Source organism: Tauraco erythrolophus, chromosome 23 (assembly GCF_009769465.1).
Source record: "Tauraco erythrolophus isolate bTauEry1 chromosome 23, bTauEry1.pri, whole genome shotgun sequence".
In the NCBI taxonomy this organism is placed as follows: Eukaryota; Metazoa; Chordata; class Aves; order Musophagiformes; family Musophagidae; genus Tauraco; species Tauraco erythrolophus.
The window spans coordinates 6490491-6516539 of record NC_141487.1 but is presented as its reverse complement, the minus strand read 5'-3'; the positions used below and the strand labels follow the sequence as shown (position 1 = coordinate 6516539).

General features: G+C 41.2%; 1 protein-coding gene across 5 annotated transcripts in view; it reads left to right on the top strand.

Moving 5' to 3' along the window:
* DVL1 (dishevelled segment polarity protein 1) overlaps positions 1-26049 on the top strand; it is an 83077-nt gene that overhangs the window by 15251 nt on the left and 41777 nt on the right. For 3 of the 5 annotated variants that reach the window (XM_086625521.1, XM_086625520.1, XM_086625519.1), the window contains exon 2: positions 17286-17355. The exons of 1 other annotated variant lie outside the window; for it this stretch is intronic. In XM_086625521.1, coding sequence (XP_086481647.1) covers positions 17286-17355 — 70 coding nt within the window. Of the gene's footprint in view, positions 1-17285; positions 17356-24856; positions 24895-26049 lie in introns of those variants that run through there. One more of the 5 variants, XM_086625524.1, reaches the window with a different exon arrangement.

The following is a 26049-nucleotide window of genomic DNA, read 5'->3' as shown; positions in this document are numbered from 1 at the left end:
ACAAAGTAGAGTTTTACTCTTGAGAGATGCTATCGGTGTCTCTCTGCAAAAACAGGATTTGGCAAGCTCAAGAAGCTCTTCAGGATTTATGGTGCAGATTGGTTGAACTGGAGCTGTTCCGCCACTCTTGACTGTGTTTGTAACAAAAGCAGCAACAAAATCAAACTTTACAGTTCACCTGTTCCAGTGTTATTGCCTGTTGACGTTGAGTCCATTGAAAGTCTGACCTGTGCAAAACTGCTTTGATCTGGATGGTAGCTTAGTTGGCATAGATGATTTTGGTGCTTGTGAACACTGTGATGTGAATTTGGGCTTGTTAGCGTGAACTCGAGACAGCAAACGGCTTTTGCTTCTCTAATAGAATTTGGAAGAAGTCTTTTGCAGTCCTGCTCTGTGTCCCAAGCTGAGTGTTAGGCAGCCTAATACAAATACACAGTCTGGCTGCATCTGCCTTCTTATTAAAGGTTGTTCCCAGTGCTCTGCCTGTCCTTGAGGGAGAAGGTAGAAATCTCAGCTGTGCAACTGAAGCCAGTGCATGCATTTTTGTAGTTAAGAAGCCCAAGGCTTATGAAGTTCCCATGACAGGAAAATAGTGAGTTTGATAAAAGATGGACGATGCAACTCTAGCAACTCTAGTAATAGGGAGAACTTAACATTTCTTCCCAATTTCAAACTCAGCTGCCTTCTCGAAATGATTAATGTGTTCATCAAACATTCCCTAGCCACGCTGCATGTCATTTCTCAGTGCATGCAGCTAGTCACAATGTATTCTAGACACCATTTGGGCATGGTGAAGAAGCTGTGCTCTGCACCCCGAAGATGTGGCTTTCCAGTGTTTATGCATATAATTCCCTAGGGAGTTAGATTATGCTGGCTCATGCCGTATATTAGTAAAGTAGAAAGGCTGCCAGTTATGTTGTTTGTGGCTCCATCTCTGTGCTTACTGTCTGGTGTCAATATGTACAAAGGTTCAGGATGTTTCTTTTAAAAGACAGGGCTACCTGCAGTGGTATTTGTTGATCTAAAACCTGTGAGAGATTGAGATTTCCCTGTGATTGGCTGTATTCCACAGCCAAAGTAGATAATAATTCTGAGCTTGGTTAGATCCCTCAAGAGCTGCCTGGCCACAGCAGTACCACAAGTCGCTCAACAGAACCAGAGAGGTGTGTGTAGGCATATGTTCCAGTTGGGACAAATGAATCACTGGATCCAAAACGAATCAACAGACTGTCAAAGTGCACTTTGCAAATACTATAGCAATCTTCTCAGTGAAGCTTGTAAAATTAAGACAGTAGAGACAAGACGGACTACTTTTTATAAATTGAAAATGTGAATTTCCTCTGAATGGACATTGCTTGCATTTTTTTTCATGTTCAGTTCTTGGTGAAATGCCATGCTTGTAAGAGTGACAGGTTCTTCAGAAGGCTGTCTGTGGCTGAGGTGATTACCTAGCACTTGGAAGACCTGAGTTTAGTTGTCAACCCTGGCACGCAGTTTTCTGCCTCATCTTACTATCTGCTGGAAAAGATGCAATAAGTCTTTCATCTTGGGTTTTAGATGATAGTTTTCCCTGCAGAAGGCTTATCTCATTCTGTATGGTGCCAGAATAATGACAGTCTGCTTTCTATTTCAGAGGGCTTTAAATGCTGCTTAAATAAATTAAAAAAACAATAAAATGAAAGAAAAGGAAAAAGAAGGGTAGTTTGGCCTGGTGTTTCCTCCCTCTCTTCCACACTAATACACTGGTAGATTAAGGCAGAGGTTCTGTTGGGTTCTGTACTTAAATCTACAAATACACATTTAGAAGTCAAATGTCCTTGGGCTTGGGCAGCTTTGGAATGAAGGGTTTGCATTTCGCTTGCTCTCCCTTTGCATATGGAAAAGGTTCAGTTCTCTCCCTGTGATGTATAAAACCTGAGCACCTTTTATCTGAACTGTCTCTCTGAGCAGCCTCTTAGGTTGCTGCAAGGACTCTTGACGAGTGGGAGGTGGGGAACCAAACAGGCAGAGCCAGGCACGTAAAAAGCATGTACCTCCTGTGTGAATGGGGGCCCCTCCCTGAACAGCCTGCCCTTGTGCTTTACCAGCTGCTAGTAATAGTTATGTAAGGGCAATGTTTGGAGGAGCACCATGCCTTAGTGCATGCATGTCCGTTCTTGGCAGGCCTGCTCCCTGTCTTTTGAAGGGTACCTGAGCTGAATGGTTCAGTGGTTTAGACCTATCTAATTGTCCTTACGTGGATGGCTTTTAGAGCTGTTGGTGAATGCTTCTAGCTGTATTCCTGAGGAACAAGGACTTGGTGATCTGATGGGAAAGCCTGTGATGCACCTGGGGAAATGGTGAAATACAGCATTGTGGGCTCTTTTCATTGCAGCTTTTTTTTTTTTTTTTGTAAAATCTCTGTCCTTCGGTACTGCTATACATTCTTGTAAGGGTGCACCAAACAGGAATAGCTTGAAGAAATATTTATTTATAAAGAATTCAAAAACCTGTATCAAGTACCAACGTGAGTCTCTGAGCACTGCAGCTTTCTTCTGCTTATAGTTCTTCAGGAGTGCAGTAGTAAGTGAAACAACCATATCCATCTCTCCCTTCCTGAAGGGGACACTCATGAAATGAGGGAGCTTGGCTTATTGATGTTTATGTGGACAGCTGCCTTTTCCTGGAAGACTTCCGTTTTCTCAAAGCAGTGCCTCTCAATTTGGTTTTACAAGGATATTGAATACATCAGTCCCTGCAATGTATGTACACCTCTTTGCTGGTTTTCTAAATGGAATAGTATATGTTTTAGTAAAATGCATTATAGTGTAGCTTGGAAGAGCAAACTTGTGACTAAACATGAACGTGGGGCTGCAGGGTTGTGCTGGCCATCAAGGACTTGTTTCACTTCTCTGCTGGAACACCTTTCTGATGGTGAAAACAAAAAATTTGAACTTATCATGGTGAAAATCTTTAAAGAGTGATCACCATCTCATATGGGCATGTATCCAAAAACTACCTCTTTGTTTATATCTGCCTTGGGATTTTGTGACAAGCTGGAGATCTCTCTTTCAATGCCTAAACAAACTTGTAGGTCCAGTTATACTTTGAAGTTCAAGTGTGGGTGGAATTTATTACTAGGTCCGAATGTAAGAGGTCTGAACCTAGTTTTTTATTATATTAGAAATTTGTCTGGCAGTGTTGTTATCCCAAGGAAATGTTAGAGGGCTATATCTGTGTTTACCCTACACCAGTAGCCTGTTGTTCCTTATGGAATACTAAATTTTGAAGGAGTGTAGGCAAGGACAACTTTATCTTGTGATCTGGATTCCAAAATACTTTGTCCACAGAGACTGTTCAGGCCATGTGTTGAACAGCTGAAACAGCCTTGGAATGGATTCATTATTATACACCTCCTGGGTTGCCTTTGAGACTCGATGAAGATTCTGGGAATTGTGCATTAAATTGATCTCTGTGTATGGTGCAGTACACTTTTTAAGCTTTTACAAAAAACTGACCAGTGAAGGCTTCTGGTGGCTTCCCACAGGAAAAAAAAAAAAAAAGATACACAGTCTTTTAGGGTTTTCTGTGTAATTCTGTGGGAGAGTTGACAGTTTGCATGTGCTTGGAAGGTAAACAGAGATTGTGGTCTCCACCTTTGTGCCTGTGTTTTATCGAAGTCTGGAGGCAACAGGTGCTATCACATTCAATACAACATATGTTTCACTTGTCATGGGCTGTGAGTTATACTTCTGGAAGCTTGAGTAGTGTAGACCAAAGACCTTATTAAAGTAAACTAAATCATTTTCACCACATCAGTGACCAGAATGATGCCATTTAATTAAAATATGTCTAGACAAATAACCTGGGGGGAGAGAGATATTATCTATAATAAATGTTTGAGGTTTCTGCATACGGACCATACTAAATAAATTTATGAATAGCTTCTTTTCTCTCCCAAGTATCTGGAGTTTTGGAGTACTGTAGCCACTGCTGGATAATATGGTTGTTTCTCATGTAACTAGACTGGCATTCAACTCTTTGTTAGCAATTATTTTAACCTGTCTGTAAATAATTTTTCTGTGAGGTATTGATTAACACTTGTGGCTGTTTTTTGACCCAGCTTTATTATTATAATGAGGTACTTTTAAGAGAGCACAAAAGGAGCATTTCACAGAGGAATAAGAATTGATTCTTATCTTGACCACTCTCATGTGTGTTTAACATGTCTTGTTTTGTGTTGTTTGGCAGCTGATACACTATCCATCATGGTTGTGTGACACTTTGATTGAAAATGAATTGAATAGTTGTAATAAGAGGTCTGGAGTTGCTACCATATCCAGTGGTTACTTAGAATGGTAGAAATAAACTCACTTTTATCAAGTGGACTTGATGGAATATGTAGGATTAGGGTCACAGGCGTAGTCCTTTGACTTGTTCCCAGAGTTTATTGCTCTGGAATTGATTCTTGAAGGCCAGCTCAGCCAGGGTCATCACTTTATTGATGATGGACATTGCACCTGTCCTTCACAATCTTAAAGGGAGATTGCTTCTTCTCCTTCCTTGTTCTATCAACACAATGGACACCTATCTCCCTAACATGGCATATGCTGAAGGTGGACATTTAAATTTTTGCAAAATTAATGGACTCACAGTTAGTTTTCTAAAATGAGGACCTGCCTGTGTTTGCAATTTTTGTTTTAACATGCGTTAATATTCAGAGACTATGTTTTTAGACTGAAATATAGTTATCTTTAAAAAGGTGTTTGAGTGAAGAAATGATAAAGAAAAACTGATGTCACATTTTTAAGGGCAAGTATTGCACGTGTATTTTCCCACATGCTGTGAGATCGTGCTGGTGCCACTAATGCCAGAATAATCGTAGTGGAAGGACAGTTAAGCGGAATGCTCTGGTTGGTGTGTGGTCATGCCAGCATTATCTGTGACGGCAATTGGATTGTACTGAGATGGAAGTAACATGTTTCCGTACATGTATATTTTCTGCCTTTAGGACAGAAAATAGATTCACAAGGTTACAATACATGATTGGTGGTATTGCCTTTGAAAATGGATTGCTTGGCATCTCGTACTGCAAGTAAAGCATGCTGGCAGTAGTCTGCAGCCAAGAAGCTGTTTTTCTTGTTGAATTGTGAAGGCAGTGTAAGAAGGTGTGACTCTGGCTTGCTTCAGCACAAAAACTCCATATGCTGTCTAGCTTTAGTTGCCTCATTTATTTGCTTTTATAGATGCACGTGCATGATGGTATTGGGATTGTCATGTCTGCACGTTCTTTCAGTTGCAGAGAAACAGCGGCTGCTCTTATGGTCCCTTCTTCCGGTGGCTCTGATGTGATGTATGTAAATCTCAGCCTTTCCACTGAAAATACTCAGTCCCTGAAGAGCTTACAAGTTGCAAATTTACTGTTAATCTTGGTATCAAACAAGGTCTTAACTCGGGGCAAAAATAACTGCCTGGGCACTCGCCCGTTGTGAAATGTGTGCAAATACACAAAGATAAGAAACATCTGCTGTCTGTGGGCTCGGTTCTTATTGGTGGTCAGTATTTTGAATAAGAATAATTGCATAGTAGTCTTCTCGGATTATGGGACAGGACCTATGACACAAAGGTCTGGATATCACTCATTGTATCTTTGTAACACCCTTCTGAATTATTTACTGTGCCCGTCCTCCAGATTGTCCGCCTTTGTCAGCTCTGCCTGTGTCAAATCTATGCCTGTGCTGAAGCTCATACATCATTTTAGACTGGGTTAGGTGGAATGTAGTGCTTGTGTTTGGCTCAGGAGTGAATTTCACCTTCAAAAATTAGTGTTGGGAATTTGAGGATGTCGTGCTAGAAAACACATTGGATCAGACCCATCAGTGGACTGCAGTGTCCCGACTCAATTCTATTGGACTCTTTCTGCTGGATGTGTAGGTGCATTGTCCTGTAATTCCATCATTATTCTGAAACTGCTACTTTCGCACTCAGGTCCTTTCTGCTTCTGAACTTGTCAGATGTCTTTTACTCAGTGTCTGCTTGAGTTCGACACTTTTGTAACCTCAGCAGCTATTGACACTGGGGGCAGTGATTCCTTGGAGTGACCTGGTAACCAGCCCTCAATTCAGCTACTGAAGTCAGTCATCAGCAGTGACAGAGGTACGCTGCTGCACCTGGCTGTGGTTCATGTCTCCTGGTGTCACGCTTCCTTCAGAGTATTCAGACCGTCCTGACTGTTGGAAGAGTTTTCTATAGGTACAAGCCATGGGATGAGGGGCTGCCTGTGTGCCATTTTGGGTGTGTGCTGGCAAAGAGCCTCTCTGTTTTAATTTGAATCCTGTTAGCGTGGGAAACCCTTGAAATAGTTTGTGGCAGCATGGGCTTAAGTGTGGTCTGGCAGCCAGAGGAAGTACTGGAGTCCCTAATGTGATCCGTGGACTGTAATGAAGTTTGTGTAATTACATTACTGCTGTTGTCACTGCTTGAGCTAGCTGTGTTAAAACGTACTTGGATTTAGTACTTTGAAATGCTTCTTTGTCCATTTTGATATTGAGCAGATGAATTTCAGGCTTAAGCTGAGTCTCGATACTTTTGGCTGGAGGTCCAAGAACAGTGGCTGCAAAGGGATGCATTTTGCGTGTTGATGAATTAAAATTATGTTATTCTAAAACATCCTTAGGGATGATGTGAAATCTTGGGCATTCATGGAGCCCTTAATGCTTCCCAAGTAACTTTGAAAGGACTGGAATAGCTAGAAGTGCGTACTATTAGAGTCAGTTTGTGCTGAGGGAGGCTCTGTTACCAAAATCAGTATTCCCTTTGCACAAAAATAGAGGTTTTCTTGGTAGTATATGGCAGGTGGAGTGGCCAGTAACGTTAAAAGTTGTGCAGCCTCTCTTGCTGTTCATCAGTGGGGCTGAGAGCTGCTGATGATCAGCTAACAGCGTTGTGAACCTTGCCTTTCAATTCTCAACTTCAGAACTGGCGTGGAGAATAGCGCTTGGACTGTGCATTAGAAACCGCGACGTCTTGGTGAATGGATACGTAGCTCTCAGTGTGCAAGGTCATGACCTGACTCCAGCCTGCAGAGGCTGAGATTTTCAACCAGCTGCATCTCTGACTTGACCTTGTGTGAATGTCATCTCTAAGTGCTATTTTAAGAGTGCCCTACTCTGGAGTTTTGAAGATAATTGCACCCTGGGGAACGTAAAATCAGAGCCAGCTGTTTCAAATGGGCATTCCACAACCAACTTGCTGCTGGCAGTAGCCTCTCTTTTACAGTGTTTTTCCTAGGTTGTTTTCAAGAACTATTTAATTTTATGGGGACTTGTTAATATTTATTATTTTGTAACTAAGACATTGGACTGGGACTTGGAAATCTGGGTTCAGGTCATAATTATGCTGACCCGTCCCTTCGTATTGTGACTTGCTTGTCTTTACAGCAGGGATAATGATATGTGCCTGTCCCTTCAGACAGTTGCAAGAATAAATTCATTAACACCTGTGAGATTGTAATATAGTCACATAAATAATTTACTAAATAACATGGGGGGTAGAGGAATAAGGGAAATAATAGAAAAGAGAGAAGACTGTCAGTGTGGCTAAAATGCTTTGCTTGTTATGGACAGTTTGGCCAGTTCTATTCCAAATCCTTTCCAAGGGAGTAGATGGTATTGATGAAAACAAACGGTAAGGTCTTAGGACCACAAAAGTCAGCTATTTGCTTGGCTTCTCTATGCACATAATTGAGAGTAACCTTTTTCCTGCCAGGTTAGCTGATCATGGAGTGGAGGATAACACTATACACAATAGGGGCTCTCACTGCTAAAATAAAAATAGACTAATTTCAATAGATATCCACTTATAATGCCATAAATGCTTGTATTTTAGTGGGATTTTCACACTTTGAGCATCTGCACAACCACATTATTGTTAATTAAGGAGAAGTAAATCATATTCCCTATATGCCATTACTCTTTAACAGTCAGTCATAAAGATTTTAAAATACTTAATTGGAAGCCATTCCTCTTAGATGCTACAAAGCACACTATATTTGGAGATCCTTTCGAGATAATGGGCAGAAGTTCTGATGAGGGTCTGTAGCCTAGCACAAGTTGGGCTGTGCTGCACTTGACTGAAATGGAAGGATGAGACAGATCTGGGCTGGGAGCCCAAGTACCAGTTGGTTCAAAATACGTGGAACCTTTTCATGTGAGTCACTGTGTCAGACTGTTGCACTTGGTAACGCCCCACAGGCCTTTAAAAGTGCTTTGAGTGTGATGCAGATGGCCGAACTGGATTGCTGTAGATGAAAATTCCCCTGTTCAGAGTCGAGGCAGCTGTAACACAAATAATCTCTGCTTTCCTCCCTCCCTCACGTGCTCCTGTTGTTCTTTTCGGATTCGTGGGCAGGAATCTTGCTTGAGCAGAACTCTGGACTTCTCTAACCAAGTAATGAGACTTTCTGCTGCTCAAATGTCCATCTTAAATTGTCGTCAAGGAACTTTTAAACATGAAGGTCCCATGGTTTTCTTTGAGTGACTTCCCTAACACCCATTGCACACGCTTTCTTGCTACCATTTTGATGGAACCTGTAAGAAGGAGGTCGTGTGTGTGGTGGAAGCACTGGAGGTTATCCTCACGCTGGGGAGTGCTGTCGCAAGAGCTGACTTTAGTAAATGGCCTCTGCAGATCATGCAGAGCTGCTGCTCTGCTGTTTTGGTAGGAGAGCTCTCTCGTGCATTGAAGATATCTTTTTCTGAAGAGGATTTTGTTCTGCATTTGGGCGTGTCGTTTATATTATAATTGTGGGTAGCGTGGACATATTCATTTTTGACAGGTTTATGTAGGAGTTGGCATACAAAAGTGCATATATGGAAAGGCAAAGCATTGTCAGTGTTGATAATATCAGCCTAGAAAGGAGAATGCTGGTTCTGCTGTGGCCCTGTGGTATTTTGAGGAGTGATTGGCAGGAGCCTTCCGTCGAGAAGCTCCGTCGGCCTGCCTCGGAGTGCTGCGGCAGGGTTCCCTGCTCACTAGCTCAGTGGGGTGCAGGCAAGATCTAAGGCTTTCGTGCATCACAGAAGGCTGTGGATCTTTTGTGTTGAGCAGAGACCTTCTATGCTGCACTGCGTTACGGTGTTTATCTGCTTGGCAAAAAGATTTCTCTTCTCCTCCCCTCGTGCTTATTTCCGGGATAAACATGATATCCTAGCCAGGCCTGACCTGTGAATTCAGTGGGTGGCTTTATTTTCATTCATTTCTCTGCCATGGAAGGGTGGCTAAGGCTCTCTGTGTTGCGACCTCAGCTACAAAACATCTAAAGTTTTAATTCTGCATTAAAGATTCAAAACTGAAGCATTAATCAGCTTCAGAAAGCCTATTTTTAGATCTGCAGCCTTGGATTCCAGTTGAGTACTTGCAATTTGTCATGTCATCAGAAGGGTGAGAGGGTTTTTTCTTTCTGTGCATGTCAGCTGTTTGCTGCTGGGTTTGCTGTGTGCATTCTGCAATTTAAACTGTCTGTAAAGGAACAGCATGTCTTTATTTTACTTAAGTTTTCCTAAAAATGGCTGTTCTCTGTCATTTGCTTTTGTATTGTAGCAAACAGTCTGATCTTCAGAGGTGTTCATATTCTGCATGGAAGTTTGGCCTGCTATTGCCAGGCAAGATGCAGGGGGTAGTTTGACAAGTCCGGATCTTCTTCAGAAAGGGCTTCTTCCTAAAGAGCTTTAAAACCATTTTTTTTATGGCTAGTGAAGTCAGGAGAGTTTCTGTGAAGCAGCTAGCTACCATCAGTGGACTGTAATTCTGCTACTGTGGTTCTGACTGCTAGTGGAATGTGCAAGTATCTATCAAACCGTGTTAGAAGGAGCTTCCGAGGTAAAAGATGCTTTTGAGTGAGCTTAGAATCTGCCACAGCAGTTAGTAGAGTCTTATGAGTAGCTTCCCTTAGTATTAACTCATTGCAGATGTGGATTTCTAATTACTTATAGTTTTACGAATTTAAACGGGTTTTTTGGAAAACTGCTACTTTATAAGTAGAATCAGGTTGCTCAAAGAAGTTGTGGAACCTCCGTCCGTGGAGATACTCAAAACTTGACTGGACATGGCCCTGAGCAACCTAAATCTGCTGTGAGCAGGAGGTTGGACTAGATGACCCGTGGATTTCTCTTCCAACCTACATGATTCTATGAATAAAACTAGCATCTGAACAATCTCTTACTTGCCTTTGTGGTGACAGGAGTCATTGGAGGTATGTACAGAACAAAGGGCTTGATTATTTCACCTTCATTCTAAGAATCTCCAAGGAAGTTACAAATAAAAAGTAATGAATGAAACTTCTCTCCTCTTTCTCCCATCAGTAAAGGACAACAAGAAAGAGTTAAGAAAAGACTTGATTGTGATCACAGTGACAAGATAGGATTAATCTGGTGCTAAAGTATATTAGAATGAGTGCTTTGTGGCACGGTATACATAAATTTAGAATCAATCTGTAGGGGCCACTGCTGTTTCAACCCTGTGTTTCCCATATATGTGGCCTTGCAGAATTGGGCCTGCAACTGGTGAATCAAGCAAAGGAGAATTTCCTTGTTAACCTCATTTTTCTGAGTAGAAAGAAAAAAGTCATCTAGCTAATTCTGGAGATTAAGTCTGTCAGAAGTGTGCATGATGCAATCAAAATACAAGTGTGTGCAACACTATCAAACCCAATGTTTAATATCCAATTGCCTAAATGCTTATGAATCAGAGAGTCGTTAGAGGTTTGTGGGATTCACTTGGTATTCTTAATATGGAGTCAGCATGTATTCTGAGACAGCAAACAACTTGGCAGAGGGATGGAGTGAGGGTAAGCCTAAACAATCCTTGGTCTTTGGGCTAAAATCCTATTTGGAGGAAAACAAGAAGTCAGGATACTGGGAGGGTAACCAGGAGTACGAACCTATCGTAGAAGCAGGTGAGGTATGAGAGGGTGAACAAGACTGGTTTTGGTAAATGCACAAATACCTATTTGTGCAGAGTAGGGTGGTAGCAAAGTCAGAGGATCCAGACACAATTCCTGGAAGTGAGAGGAAGGAGGGGCTGTTACCAGCAGTGATTGTTTCATTTAGTAATTAGTTCTTAAATCTCCCCTAAGTCAAATAAAGCAAAGGATGTGAGCTTCTGAGAACTATTCCCTCCTCCCCTTCCTCACACATCCACACCCTTTTTTGCACATACTCTTTCTAAGTGAAGACTGTATTGATGTGAGATCTGATCGTGGGGAGCTTGCTGACAATGTAGAACAAGTGCTGGGGGATGTTCCAGCACCTGTGGGGTCTTTCCCGTGGTTTATCACTGATGTACTGTGTGACCTTGGGTGAGTTGTTCCCCTACGTTCTTCTTTTGCCTTCCTTTTACCTGGTAGATGCATTTGAAGGATGAACTAAAGGGTCTGGTGTCTTGTGCACCAAGATTTTTCTGGAGTAGGGTGAAGAGGAAGATGTTACAAGTCTCTGAACATTATTGCAGCCTTACAGTACTTAAGGAGGGCCTACAGGAAAGCTGGAGAGGGACTTCTTGCAAGTGCATGTGTAGTGACAGGACAAAGGTTGATGGCTTTAAACTAAAAGAGGGTAGATTTATTTTAGATCTAAGGAAGAAATTCTTCACTCTGAGGGTGGTGAGGCACTGGAACAGGCTGCCCAGAGAAGCTGTGGCTGCCCCATCCCTGGAAGTGCTCAAGGCCAGATCGGATGAGGCTTTGAGCAACCTGATCTAGTGGAAGGGTATCCCTGCCCATGGCAGGGTAGTTGGAACTAGATAATCTTTAAGGTTCCTTCCAACCCAAACCATTCTATGATTCTATGAACATTGAAGAAAAATCTCTGTATAAATTGTTGGTGTGCTGGCAGTCTCCTCTCCCTCTCTTTTGCAAAGTGGAATCGTGCGCAGCAGCAGCACAGCAGGGCAATATGGGGTAGACCTGCTGCTGGGGAAGTATTGCAATCCAGGTTATCTGGAAATGACTGGTTTGTTCTGTTGCTGTTTGGTGTTCATGGAGTGGTAGCTTTGTAAATGGCTTTGTGGATAGGTGTTTATTTACTTTCTTCTCTCTGACCCAGAGTGGCTTATAACCCTGGTTAAGCAGAAGATTGTGTGTGCTGGAATAGAGACTCTGTGCATTTCAACCTTGCCAGCAATTATAGAGGCACATCATTGCCAACAGGCAGGATGTGACCTAGGAAACAAAGACCTCCTCTTCTGAAGGGAAGCTTTAACTCTATGAGAGCAGGGCATGTGTTTCTTGGTATCAGATATTCTTTGTTCTTATTATCGAACAGTAAGTCTGTTAATGCTTGTGTTTGAGAATATTGGTGTCATATCTCCACAGTGGACCGATACCAATAGATTTTTCTTCTCCTCAATAGGTCATCTCTGGCAGATCAAATGCATCACCTCTTCTTCCTTGCCGTACTAGCTTGGCTTGGGTCTGGGTTGTGAACCCATTACTTAGGGCCTTAAGACCCTGGTCTTAAGCTGCTGTGTATGTTAGTTCCTAATGGACCGTGTGTGTTTCAAAAGCAGACAACAGCATGGGTCTCTCTCTGCCCTTGCTTCTAAGTTCCTGCAGAGCAAAAGACATCTTCTTGAATACAGAGTTGTCCTCAGACTGGAGCATGTGGCTGCAACCATTCATACTCCTTTCTTGCCTTCTCTTCATTGCTTCCTCTTCCTGAGAATTGAAAGGAGCTGCATCTTTACTACAAATAATGATTTGTAAAACAGTCGTATTTGAAATTAGTGGCTGCTGCTCTCTTTGATGTTTTTGGCACTGTTGATTGCTACCCAAAGCAAGCCAGGAATTACAGTCTGCCATTCTCTTGCCTCATAGCTCAAGGCTATATTTAGTAGTTCAAGTTGCAACAGATCTGAAAGTTGTTCCCTTTAGCTGCAGCAGAAGGCTAACACTGTGATAAAGTGTGTGTTCTGTAAGTGATGACTTCAGTGTGCTGGTTTTCCATCATGAGGACAACTGAACCAGTCTGTGCAGTATTGCAGGGGTATCCTGACTGCCACTGTATGTGTCAGTTTTAGAAAGACCTGCAAGCCTTTGCTCTGGAGAGAACCTCACAGTCAGTATGTTTTTAGTGCTTGACCTTTGTCTAAATCTTAGAGCTTGGTGCAGAACTTCTGCATATGGTTTCTGGGATGCAGTAAGTGGCATTTCCTTTTTGGGGGAAAAAATATAATATTGTAATTTAAAACGTGCAGCTGTCAAGATAAAATTATTGCAGCATCTTTATTTGCTGACCGTGTGATTGGATCTTTGCTGAGTGAGTGTTCTCTGCAGGGCTCCGTGAAAGACAAAAGACAATGTTTGAATTAAGTCAGTTCATTGGGGCTGGAGATCCATGCAAAGGTTGAAATTCTCTGTCTGCACACAGATTTTGCAGATCCAGAGTTGCAGATCTGAGAGCTTCACTAAATTGTCAAAGGTTTTTGAATCACTGAGTATCTGCTGATTTCAATGGAGTTTACTCTTAATTGTCTCTTTAGAGTCTTGATATAAATGATTAAAACCAATAATGAAATCACATGATCTGTTTCTTGTTGCCAAAAGGTGAAGGGAGGACAGATGCATTAGGAGTTCAATGAATATTTTAAAATGTTTTTCTTTCCAATAATAGGAAAGGAGTGAAGTCTGCCTAATATTGTACTGCTAGCCATTAACAACGCAAATAGAAGTCGAGAAATAAGAGAATGTTCTTTCCTTCTTTAAAAAAATGGATTAAAATGTGCAAATGCAGGTATTAGTGGTGGTGTTATTTATTCCTAGTTTTCCAAAAGTGAGATGGAAAGAAACTCTGTCCATTTACTCTCTTGTCTTCTCCTTCCTAACCAGTTTTTTCTCCTGTTACAGTATGACACTTCCATGCATAGTCAGTTGCTTTGTGGCTGTTGTGGTTTTTCTTACACAGCAACAAGAAAGATGAAAACATAAATAAGGGAAAACATGGTTGCGGAATGACAAATTTTTATTGCGTTTGACTAGACTTCAGGCTGGCTTTTTTAAAGCTTAAGAGGTTGTCAAAACCAAAATTGTCCCTGTTCCCTGTGTAGGGACTCGAGGCCAGAAATCCATTGCTGTTAGTGAATCTGCTGTTTGACTTGGTGTAAACGCACCACCGTATCTCCTCTGTGCCCGTATTTAGACAGTGCCCACTCTGAAGAGCTTTCCTCTGGGTTCGTACAGTGCCTTGTTCAAAAGGTTCTCAATTTTGGTGGGAGCTCTTAGTAACAAAAAGAGTGTCTTGAGTATTGACATCAACATGCAGTAGTCAAGTGTTCTATTTAAGAGCAAACCTGACGTTTTTGCAGTTGAGTGACTTTCTGTTGGTTAGCTCAGTTCCTTCAAGCCGTACGTTAAAAAAAACACTGAGCCAATTCTCCCTGACCTGGGCAACCACCTTTGTGAACGTCCCTAGCTGTTGAGAATCATGAAACAAACCCTTTATTGGACAAGTGACTCTCAGGACTTAGCAAAAGTGCTCTGTTGATATCAGCTGTCATACAGCCTGAGTTTATTTGGATGCAGGCAGAACTGGAAAAGGAGAGCTCTGCATTTAAAGGAAGCCATGGGCTTGTGAATGTTCATGCTATTTCTGTAACTCTGAGAAATAGAGTACTATGGACTGAGTGAATTCATGTAAACTCTGTCCTGGACTGCTCCTCTGTTGGAATGAGAGACAAAAATGGATTGAAATGTCCTGCAAGCTTACAGTGCTTCATGGGAGTATTTCTGCACATGAGGCTGCCTGAAACGGGAATTTGACAAGCCCTGCGTCTGAATGCTTGCATTTCAGCCCTGCTTGAGCCCCTGCTTGTAGGATTAGAAGAATCCACAAGAATCTTGCTGCAAAGAAGGCAGCAGTAGCATTTGAAGAGAGGTTTGTGCAGGGCTTCAGGTTTCAATAATTGCTGTACGGGATGTGTGTTATAGTGAGGGATTCTCTGTGCTGCCCTGCCTGGGGCTGCCTTGCTTCTGCCAGGTGCTGGCTTTAGAGTTTGCTCCAATTTGCAGATTAAAAAAAAAAAAGACTGGAAAGGAAGCTTGTCCTTAAGGACTGCTTTCTAGGCAGAAGTGATTCATGTCCTATTGGAGGAGTGAGGGAATGAGAAGGGAGTCCTGTATAATGGTGACTGTGGGCTCCAGTTTTGAAGAGGGATGATATTCTTACCCTTAATCAGAGAAACAAAATGGGGAGCTAACTGCCTTGTATTTCATCTGTATCTCTTTACCAGAGATAACTAGACCAAGGTGTTGTAATAGGTAACATGGACCATTTCTGTTTTGTGGATCGTCATCCACAGGAGAGAATCCATCAGAGCCCTCATTCAGAACTGCGTCATTTTACACTGAAACTACTGGCCTCAACAATGAAGCAGCCAGCTATTTTACCAAATTCTGTAGTCAGGATTTCGGAATTAGCAGTGGTCAATGGATCTGATTTTAAATTAAGTAATAAAGCACAGGTTAAAAACTGAAGCACCACTCAGGCTGGTTTCTGAAATGATGACTCTTAAAATTCCTTGTTTGATGGTCTCTTCAGAAGCCACCAGCAATGTCTACTTCTTCTGTAAAGACAAAAAACACTTTCTGAGAGATCATGACCTTGTGTGAATGAGGAAGGTTTGTTAAGGAACCTGATGCAAATGCAGGATTTTCTTAATCCTTGCAGCGTTTAGTTAGAACTCTCCAGCTTAAAGCAGCGGTCCTGAAATACAGCCTTTAAAGTGCCCTACTGAAAGATGACATTTGTAATTGGTTTGTAGAGTTAGAAGCTGGCTCGCTGAGGGCTTGTGGCAAACAGTGTTTCAAGGCAGTAACTAATTACTCCCAGAAATACTGAACCACTAGCTGGTTTTGAACCTGCTCTTTTCATCTGTTTGAATCCGCAGTGACTCTGGTGTAGTCAACGGTGCCACTGTTTCCGGATCTTGGGTGGGATTTAGAGGGGCCTTCTGGAGTGTGTTCAGCTGTGCATGCTACTTAGTCCAGGAGTTACAGGAGAACTGGAGGCTCACTTTGCCTCCAGCATTCCTGATAAAGATCTTTGTGAGTTAAACCATGATTTCTTTGCTTTCTAGGAGGATGAGTGAGCACTGAATTGTTTGAAGAATTCAGAATATCTTTTTGTAGCTATAAATATATATATGGGGTTATGACTGACAAATTTAACGACTGTGAGGTTGTTAAATGGGGGCCATGCTGGTTCCTGTACTAGTTAGAACAGCAGCAACATCTGAAGTGACTTCAATTGCTGCTGAATTGGAAGCTTGGAACTAAGTCCAATGAAATAGGAGCATTTCTGTTTTCTCAGTAGTTGTCATTTATATTTGGCTATGACCAATCTTAAACCATTGAAACAAACGCTGATTCTGAGATACTGAGTCACAGTGTCTTCAGAATTGAAAACCTTATGAAAACCTATATGCTAGTAAAACAAATTGCTGATTTTGTTCTCCTTAATCATAAGGGTTTGAGTTCTGGATTAAGCTTTTTATCAGGAAGCCTTCAAAATGGCTCCTGGCTGAATGCTATATTGGCATTGCATCTGCTTAAAAAGGGAAGGGCTAAGGAAGGGAGCTCAAAGCCACAGCTGCACATCTGTATTTGACCATGTCAGCTCTTCCCCTGACAGGGGCCAGGCCTCAGCCTTGCTAACCAGCTTGGAAGGAGGGAGGTCTAGGGAGCAAGAGGGAGGTGTGGGTAGCAAGAGTGGGAAGAGAGATTAGGTTAATGAAGAAGCTTGAGATGCTTGTCTGATGTAGAGGAGATGAGGGTTCAATATGAAGCTTGACCACAACTCTGTCAGTGCCTGAGGTGGAAGGTGCTGTGTTTTGGCTCCAAATCCAGTCTAGGAAATCAAGGTAATAGTCCTTTCTTTGCTGATAGAGTGGCCTTAGCTTGTGATATGTCATCTCTGACGCAGAGACTGCACAGCATGGTGGAATTTTAATCATCATCGGATCTTTAAAAATTGTGGTGACATGGAAGACTCCAAAGTGGGAAAAATGTTTGTAATTGATTTTGTGCCTACCAATTTAGGTTGGTTGTCTGAAAAGGGACTATTCGACCCTTTATTTTCACACGCTTCCTTTGTTCTAATACACAGATATTCTTTAAACATAGAAGACGTGCAGATACCAACATTTTAGTAAGAATTTGTATTTTTCCTTGACCATTTAAGAAAACCACTGTTCCGTCAGATCTGATGTAATTTCAAACTCCTGATTTTCTTCCTATTGTGTTTTTTTTCCCCTAGGGTGGTAAAGGAGGAGATCTCAGACGACAATGCAAAGCTACCTTGCTTCAATGGAAGAGTGGTGTCCTGGGTATGTTGGCTCATGTGTCTGCATGCATATGTTGTTTGAGACAGTGGGCACAGGAGCAGGGTAGTTGGTATAGGGATCCTGATGTTTTTAGAAGTGAATCTCAAATTACAAGGAAGCAAAGGCTTAGTTCTTCACTATATCGGTAACATCCTGTTATTAAGTAATCTATTTTTAAAATTAGAGTGAAGCCCATAAAGGCGTGCAGGGTTGAAAAGGCAGTTTAAACAAGAAACCTTTAATGTTTCATGTGTCATCTTTTCTTTCCCACTGTTACCTCTCTTCTTTGCCTCTCAAGTATTGTTGAATCTGATGGAGGGCCCTGAAATAATGCTGTAAAACCTCACAAAATAAGCCTAGACATTAAAAACATTTACTTGCTTACCTTTTGTTGAAACCAGTAAGACCCAAGCTCTAATCTTTGTTTAAAAAAAAAGGAAAAAAAATCGTCCCACATCATAAGGTTAAATGTAACAGCCAGCTAGCTGTTGGTAGGAGAGTGGCAGCACACTTTTGTCTGTATTACACAGTTAATAGTCAGAGTTCTGCCAAATCATTGAGTTTTAATGCTGTCACTAAATATCTGCGACAACTTCTTCAAAAACAGCTGGAGATGGTTTTCTAGGGGGCTTTGGTTATGTTATTTTAATTTCAGTGTATCACTGTTGTGTGTCTGGAAGGTTTAAATCTCTGAGCTAAACGTTGTGCATGCGTTCAGTAAAAAGACACAAATATTGATAGCCTTGGAAAAATAAGCAGAGTGGAGGAATTTGGGCTGGAACTAACTTGTCCAGTTACAGAGGAAGTCACTGATCCAGCCGTTCATCCCAGTTACTGTGCTGCTCAGCAGATCACGTCTCCCTTATTCTTTCTCTTGTCTGTTTTTAATGTGTGAATTTCTCCAATATGCCATGCTATTTGTTTGTCACTTAGCTGTGGTTATTAATTACTACCTCCTAAGTGTTACGCAGCCCTTCAGTTTGCTTCCCATTTAGTGAACGGGTGGCCTTCACTCCATGCTAAGCTGAGTGCTGAACAGCAGCACACAATCTGTGCTGTTCCTAGAACAGTTGATTGCTTCTCCACATACCTAGTTCTTTAGCCACGTTATCATCTACTTAATGGAGATGCAATAAAAGTCTGTTGCTCCCTGGGGTTACTGAATGAAATATAATAATTCCCACCTTCAGATTATGTTTGGGGCACAGATAAACACGCAGATAATTTTGGTATTTGGCCATTTCATGAACATATTTCTTTGCCTGTGGATAGGAGGTTTAGCACTGTCAAGGTGGATTAAGTGCACCTTTAGGCAGCAAAGAGGGCACTAGTATTTTAGATTTTGACACCGAAAAAGCATTTGGGACATAGTCGCTGATTTTAATATCCTCTTTCAAGCTGACCTTACTATCCTAAGTATCGAGAACACAATAGAGGACAAGAACAACTCTCTGTTTTCCCCAAAACTCAAGTTTGACTCAAGTATGAACTGATGGTTTGTTAAGCGTTTGGCTTCAACGAGTGATGCAAGCAGGGTTAGAAATCGTAGTGCTATGACATGAGAACTCTACTGAGGTAATGAGAGACATGGGACAGTGTTTCAGCATTGGATATATGTTTGCAGTCTTCTTAGTTCTGGTAGGATGAAGGTAAGCAAGAAGGTAGTAGTAGTAAAGCAGGTTTACAAGAGTTTTTTCCAACTACACAGTTAGGACAACTACTACTACTTGGGATTCTCAGCTGGAATGAACTGCCATGTCTCCATCTATTTCTCCAGTCCTGTGCTGATTTCAGGAATTGAAGATTTTGCTCACATGTTTAAAACCAGTACTCCTAAAATATTCCAGTATTCCAATCATTGAAGTTATACAGGATAAGGAAATCTGTCTGGGCCTTGCATGTGATTATACTGGGTAGCTTAAAAGTTTCGAAGCCTGGCTTCTTGTGGGCAGGATTACGTATGCTTTCCCTGTAAAGTCAAACACAGTATCGATTGCATGCTGTTGCCTGCAGTAGAATGCCTGTGCACATTCTATTATTGTGTAAGGAAAGTGCAATGTAGGTTTTAAATATCAGTTTGATGGGAAGATTGTTATTAAGTAATAGTGCCTTGTGGGTCATCACATACAGCCTCTGCTGGGTTCTAAAACTGGAGCTGAAAATGTTGCTCATGTCAGGGCAGGGGCTGGCAGATGAATTGAGCTCAGCTGTATCATACAATATTATTACTTCTTTCTGCTCTATTGATTGCTTTCAATTTTAAGGCACTCAGACTCTGGCAACTGTGTAGTCCCAACAGGTTCTTAGTGTTAGGCAAGCAAAGCACTTAGCTTTCTAGTGCATGAACTTCACTTTAGTCCTCCTACACACCCAAACATGTACGGAATATTAAGCACTTAATAGATTTTGTATTAAATTGAGACCTTAAAAATTGAGAGAATGTTTTCCTTTAAGTCTGTACTCTCTTCAAAGTTAGTTGTTTTGTCACTGGGAAATGAAATCAGAAGGAAAAGCTACTTTTTTTCATAGGACCTCCATACCTTGGTTTTGGCCTTTGTGCTCCAACCTTTTGACTCAACAGCAAGAGCTGACTAATGACTTGTGTGACTTTCAAAGCTGTTGGTAGAACTTAACTATGTATTTCCACCCAGCAGTGGGTGTTAGGCAACTAAATGCTTTGGTTTGAAAATCGATGAGTGTTTCAAACCAAAGTTATGCTGATAGAAACCTGCACTGCTGGGCAGTGCTCAAGGGAAGGAAATGAACACAACAAGGATCTGTCTACTTGCCTTCGCAAGAAGGAAAGATCCCCATGTGTTGTGCTCCATGGAGGAGTAAATTGGTTGTCAAAATAAATATTCATCCTCTAGAATAAAATCACTGGCATTAGAGAATAAACTTAATGTTGAAACAACCAACCAACCATTGTCTTTGAGACCTGGTGGTCCACCTAGAGTGCTGTGGGACACAGTGCAGTGTTCATTCTTTCTTAATGAAGTTGTTGGCTTATGTCCCTTCTTGTGCAGGAACTGAGCGTATGATGGTGTTAACTTCTTTTTTCTTTGAGGGGCTGGAGGTGTGCGAAAGGCTCAGTGCTGCTGAATATGCTGTCTTCAGGATGTGCTTGAGTTATGAATGTTGGTGGTGCTGTTTTTGTCTTCAGTCCAAGGATTACTGTGGGCTATAGCATGGTGTTCTGACAGCATGGGAATAGATTGTACAAAAAGGGATTTCATGTGTAACTACCAAGCTGAAGAGAGCATCCCGAAAGCTTCAGGTAAAAAAAGGCTATGAAGATGTCATTTATGTTGCCATAGCATGAAAGCAGCATCTGTTTTAAAAGCAGAGTAGTAGCTCTTACCAGGAGAGCATATTAATCCTGAGAACCCCTTTCCTCCTCCTCCTCAGTATGTAATACTTGCCCTGTATTTGCTCCTCAGTGGCATTCCCTCACTGTTTCTTCCTCTTTCTCCCATGCTGCTGAACTGATAAATATTAATTCAAACAACAGGATTGCCTTCTGTATCCCTGAACTGGATCTCTTCTTTCTGACCCACTCAGGAGCATGGTAGTGTTTGTTTTTATCTATGAGGTCTAGTTAAGGAATCTCTCTCTTCCATTGGAGATTCAGTGCTCTGATGATTCGTTCTGATCTTGTATACACTATTTGGGCTCTTCTGTCCAACAGAATATGACTCGGGTTATTCCAGCAAGGGTCAGTGTTCTTGGAGTTTAAGCAAAACCAAACCCCCAAGCCCAAACTATTGCACATGAATAAGGATGTGGATTATTTCATTCCTCTTTACAACCCAGTTCTTTAACCTCTTCCTCCTTCCCTCTCCCAACCAAAAACCCAAGGGCATTTGATCTCAAGTTCAGAGCTGAATTCTTTTCCCAGCTTCTTAAATAATATGAAATATGAAAATATATACCTTCTGTTTTCCAGCTGAAAAACAGAAGAATATAAAGAACAGTAAGATCAGAACAAGAATATACACACACACACACGAGTGAAATGTTATGTTTTAATTCTGTGACTGTTACTATTTTCATTTCAGAGAAATATTACAATTTCTGAAATACATTTTAAGAATTAATTCAATTTATTGTGATTCCTGTTCCAGTATAGGTTACTGGCTGTTTTCCAAACGTGGAAGAATACAGAATCCTTGCTCCAAGGATTTGTACCTTGTTTCAAATCTTCCCACTCGTTCCAATTTTTCATATTACAGTTTTGCTTGGAGGCTGCAACTGAGTTCAATGTCTCCACTCCTTTTTGTCTCCTTGTGCTGTGCACTGGTACATATGCATGGTGGATGATATGGTTGGTGATCCTTAGACCTTAGTCTTGTATTTTCTTTGTATAGCACAACTATTTGCTTTTTCCACATTATGAGAGGGAACTGAGACACAGAAACTTTTTATGTCGTTTTATTCTTTCCCTTCAAGGTCATGTAGAAGGTCATCTGCAACTGGCAGCAGATATCTTGTAATCTGATTACTTAATCTTAAAATCTTCCTTCTTACCAAGTTTTTAAAATGAGTCTACGGGCAAGTCTAAGTTGAAGGTAGCTTTTTAATAAACATAACATTTTCTTTTCTCGAACCTTTAATGAGGGTTCTGGTGGACAGCAAGTTGACTGTGAGCCAGCAATGGGCCTTTGCAGCAAAGAAGGTCAGCAGCATCCTGGGCTGCATCAGGTAGGGCACTGCCAGCAGTTAGACAGAGGTAATCCCCTATAGTCAGCACGAGTGAGGACACGTCTGAAATGCAGCACCCAGCTCTGCTTTTTCTGTAGCTTTTATGATACTTGCATCATCCTCTTAATGGTAAGACTAAGGCAGTTTCTCATCTACTTTTAATAGACAATATGAAGACAAATTTGGTTTTCCCTAGTCAGAACACAATCCCTCCTTCATTTCTTTTGTCTCTTCTTTAGGAGAAGAATGAATGCAATTTGCCTTGCTTCCTTAGGTCAAATAATAGTAGTTCGATGGTAAATAGTGAAATAATTTTTCTTCTTAATGCCAACCTAGGAACTTAACACACAAGAATCAGTTCAGTCTGAGTCAGTAGCCAGGTCTCTAGTAGTGGGAATGGTGCTATTGCAAAGATCTAAAAGCAAAATTTCGATGTGTGGCTCAAATTAATTGTTTCAGAGAACTAGTACTGTAGAGCCTTTTGTGAGTACTGTACCAGCTTAGGCTTTTCACAGGCTCTGCTGCTCAGCAGCAAATAACATAATGCATTATAAACCTGTCTACTTCAGCTGAGGAGGCAGCACAGATTGTTGCAGGTAGTATGGATAGAAACATTGCTTCAAAAGACAGGCTCTTTCCTCTCTGCCCACCCATCAGCTTGTTTCCAAATTTATATGCATATCCCACTAGTTTGGATTCAGTTTATAGCTCTCTTCTCAGAGATCATACAGTGCATCTTTTGCAGATGATGTTGACAAGGGCTTCTGTTCAGTCTGCTGAAAAATCAGCTGAAACATCTGTGTCTGACCTGGGTTACGAATTGCAAATTGCTTTTTCCACACTAACACCCATAAAATTGCGGTGCTTATCTGCCTCTATTTGCTGCTAATTACTGGAGGAGTTTTATGTAAATCTTACTGTAAGTTAATTGTTCACAGTTGAGCCCTTTAATATCCTATTCACTGGAACTTAATCGAATACATATATTTCAGGGCTAGCAAAGTTAGTCTTTAGCTTTTGGAAAAACTGTTTTGGGCAGGGCTATTTCCTTTTCTGGTTTTTAACATGATGGGCCTGAGCTTTCTTTGTCTCCCATGTTATAAAATGTGCATCAGCTGGTAGCAGACAGCTTGGGATTCTTTTGCAAAACCATCTGTGATAATTGTCATCCTCACTGTAAATTACTGCAGTGTATATATGTGTGCTTCACATTGAGGTGACGTATTTAGAATTGCAACGTTCAGCGCACACGATACGGCTGAGCTGTCTCTTCTCCCACACCTCCTCTCTTGACTGATGCAGTGGCTACTTTGAAGTTTACAAGATGACTGACGTTTAGAAATTGGAGATTTTCATCTTTTTTAATAACGTTTGAATCCTTCTATTTGTCATAGGCAGGAACTTTGATCTTAGTGTAGTATGTAGGACTGATTTCCATAGGGGAAAATGTTCAAGGGAGGATCTGCAAGTCTTTAGGTGTTGCTTACTTTTGCACCGTACAAGTATATTAGTATCGAATTAGAATCACTGCTCCTAATTAACTATTTAAACCTTCTCCCCATCCCTCCTATGTCCTGTTTGTTCTTCTCCTCCCCATCTTAGATCTTGTCCTTCTGATTTCGGGGTGGGTTTTTTTGTTTGTTTTTTTTTTTTTTAAAGGACTAAATAATTTGGGACAGAGGGCTACTACTTACTAGATTCCTTTTCAGAGGTTGACCTTTAGGTTTTTCAACCATATAGAGACTAGCATTAATTGTATGGCAGAGTTCTTCCTCTAGTAGTTATTACTGTAAACGCATTTACACAAACACATCTTCTGCAAAAAAATAGCTGATGCACGTGCCTGTTCTGCTAACATACATGCACACACACACACATAAAACATAGGATACGATTTTTCTCAGGGGGTAATTTGTTTTGAGTTCTTTGGGACTGCTTACCTGAGTGAAATTATTCATGCTTTTTTTTTTTTTTTATTTTTTTTTTTTTATTTCAGGGTCAGGTCCTTACTGGGCACTTTGGCAAAATTGCTTGCAAGGAAGACAATATGTTACCTTCAGGCTTTTTGCAAAAGCTTTATTTTCCTGTTCTCTTTGCACGGTCGAGGGACAGTCTCCCAGTGGAAGCTGGGAATATGGAAAGAATTGGCTTGTGGATGCTGCCAGATCAGAGCCAGCCGAGCAGCCTCTGCCAGCAGTTTGCACAAAGTCGGTTGGCTGTTATCTGTGTTTTTGAGGAAGGCTTTGCAACATCTGGGAACAATTCCCTGACTGGCTGCTGGGAATGTGCTGGGAATGTGCACTATTTCCTATTGGCTGGCAGTGATGTCATAGCCTTGTGTGAATCTTTCTCTTTTCATTTTTCTTCTCTGTGATCTGGGTGCCAAGAGATAATACTTGTCCTGTTTGTACATAAGCTTTTTAGACACTGTATTTGCAATTGCAATTAAAATTGTTGGGTAGAATCATTTAGTCTTCTACCATACAAGGCAACACAGGAGCTTCAGGGTTGTTAAATGATCTTCAGCAAAGTGCATTGTTGCCTGTCAGCACGTAACTGAGGCAGTGAATGAAAATCTACAGAAGCAGATTCTTATTGATTTCTTATGTATAAAATTAACTGATTTCAGGCCCTGTTTCTTCTCTTCACAGATTATACCCTCATTCTTCTGCTGATAGACTGAATTATCACACAGGGGAAAAAATAAGAGAGCTGTGCATGAAATCTGACCCAAAGTGAAGTGGATGTTAACACAGTATTGTAATGTAGATCATCTTCCATCATGTTCAGAGCTTATAAAGAAGCAAGGCAGGATCACTGAAAACATTCCTAAGCTTTAAGGTATCTGAATGAGTTATTAGGGAAGGATCTGAATCCTAGAATAGGAGAATGAAATTCCTCTAAGGGGCAGCTGGGGCTGGAGTCCTAGGATCTCTATGAGAAAGAGATGGGGAGGAAGCCAACAGGTTAACATGAAGGATGGGGAACTTGAAGAAAAACTGAAAAAATGTGCTGAATGAGGAAGCTTCAAAGCTTTATGATCTTAGTGTCTTCTCTTTGCTAAAGTAATGTTGGGTGGTTCTGGTCTGATATGCATGATAATTCTCAAATTAAATTTAATCCAAGTTTGAATTAAAAGATGCCATCCTATTTCTAACTGATCAGCGCCAGGTGGAGCAAAAGCCTGTAAGGAAATCTTACTGCCTTAGTCATGCAGCAGAAGTACTTGCTATCATTTGCCGAAGCATGGTACACTCAACCCAGGTCTCTGCATGCTCTGATGGACACAGGTTCCTGTTTTCAGCTGGGGTGAGGAATGTGTAAGCTCTCAGAAAAACATTCACTAACCTGCTGAAAAAATCTGGAAATGGGAGATGTGGAAATAGGATTATAGGATTGCAGATTTTTGGTTTTTCCCTCCTGTTCTTACTTCACCTGTTCTCCAAGAAGCAGAGAACTTGTTGCAGAGCATCAGTTGGCGAAATTGAGTTTGTTTCTCAGCTAGCCTGCTATACCGTGCCATGAACAAACACCCGAGATGCTTAACAGAATCTGGGAGTAATCTGAGATACTATATTTCATGAAGATACAAGATCTTCTCTAAAATGATAGAAGATGGTAGATGATAAAATCACAGATAGAACTGACAATTTTATTTTGAAACCCAGCTCTGCATCTTTCTGTCTCTGAACCCTGAAGAAGGTCCTACTTTACCTGGCAGCCACAGTTTTCTTAAAGTTGTTCCTTTTAGTCTGTTACAGGTTCTGATTTCCAGACTATATAAGCTTGATCCTGTATTCTTGGAGTATCTATGGTCCCTAGTTGGAGCAAACCCCAAACAAGTGTACTGTAGTTTTCAGCAGGAAAAAAGGGGGAAGCCTAATCTGGCTGGCATAGACAATTTCTTGTTACTAAAATAAACATCACATTCCTGATAGGCTTTTGCAGGCTTTCTAGCAATGAGGAGTCCTGTTGCCTTGGACAGAGTTCCTGGTG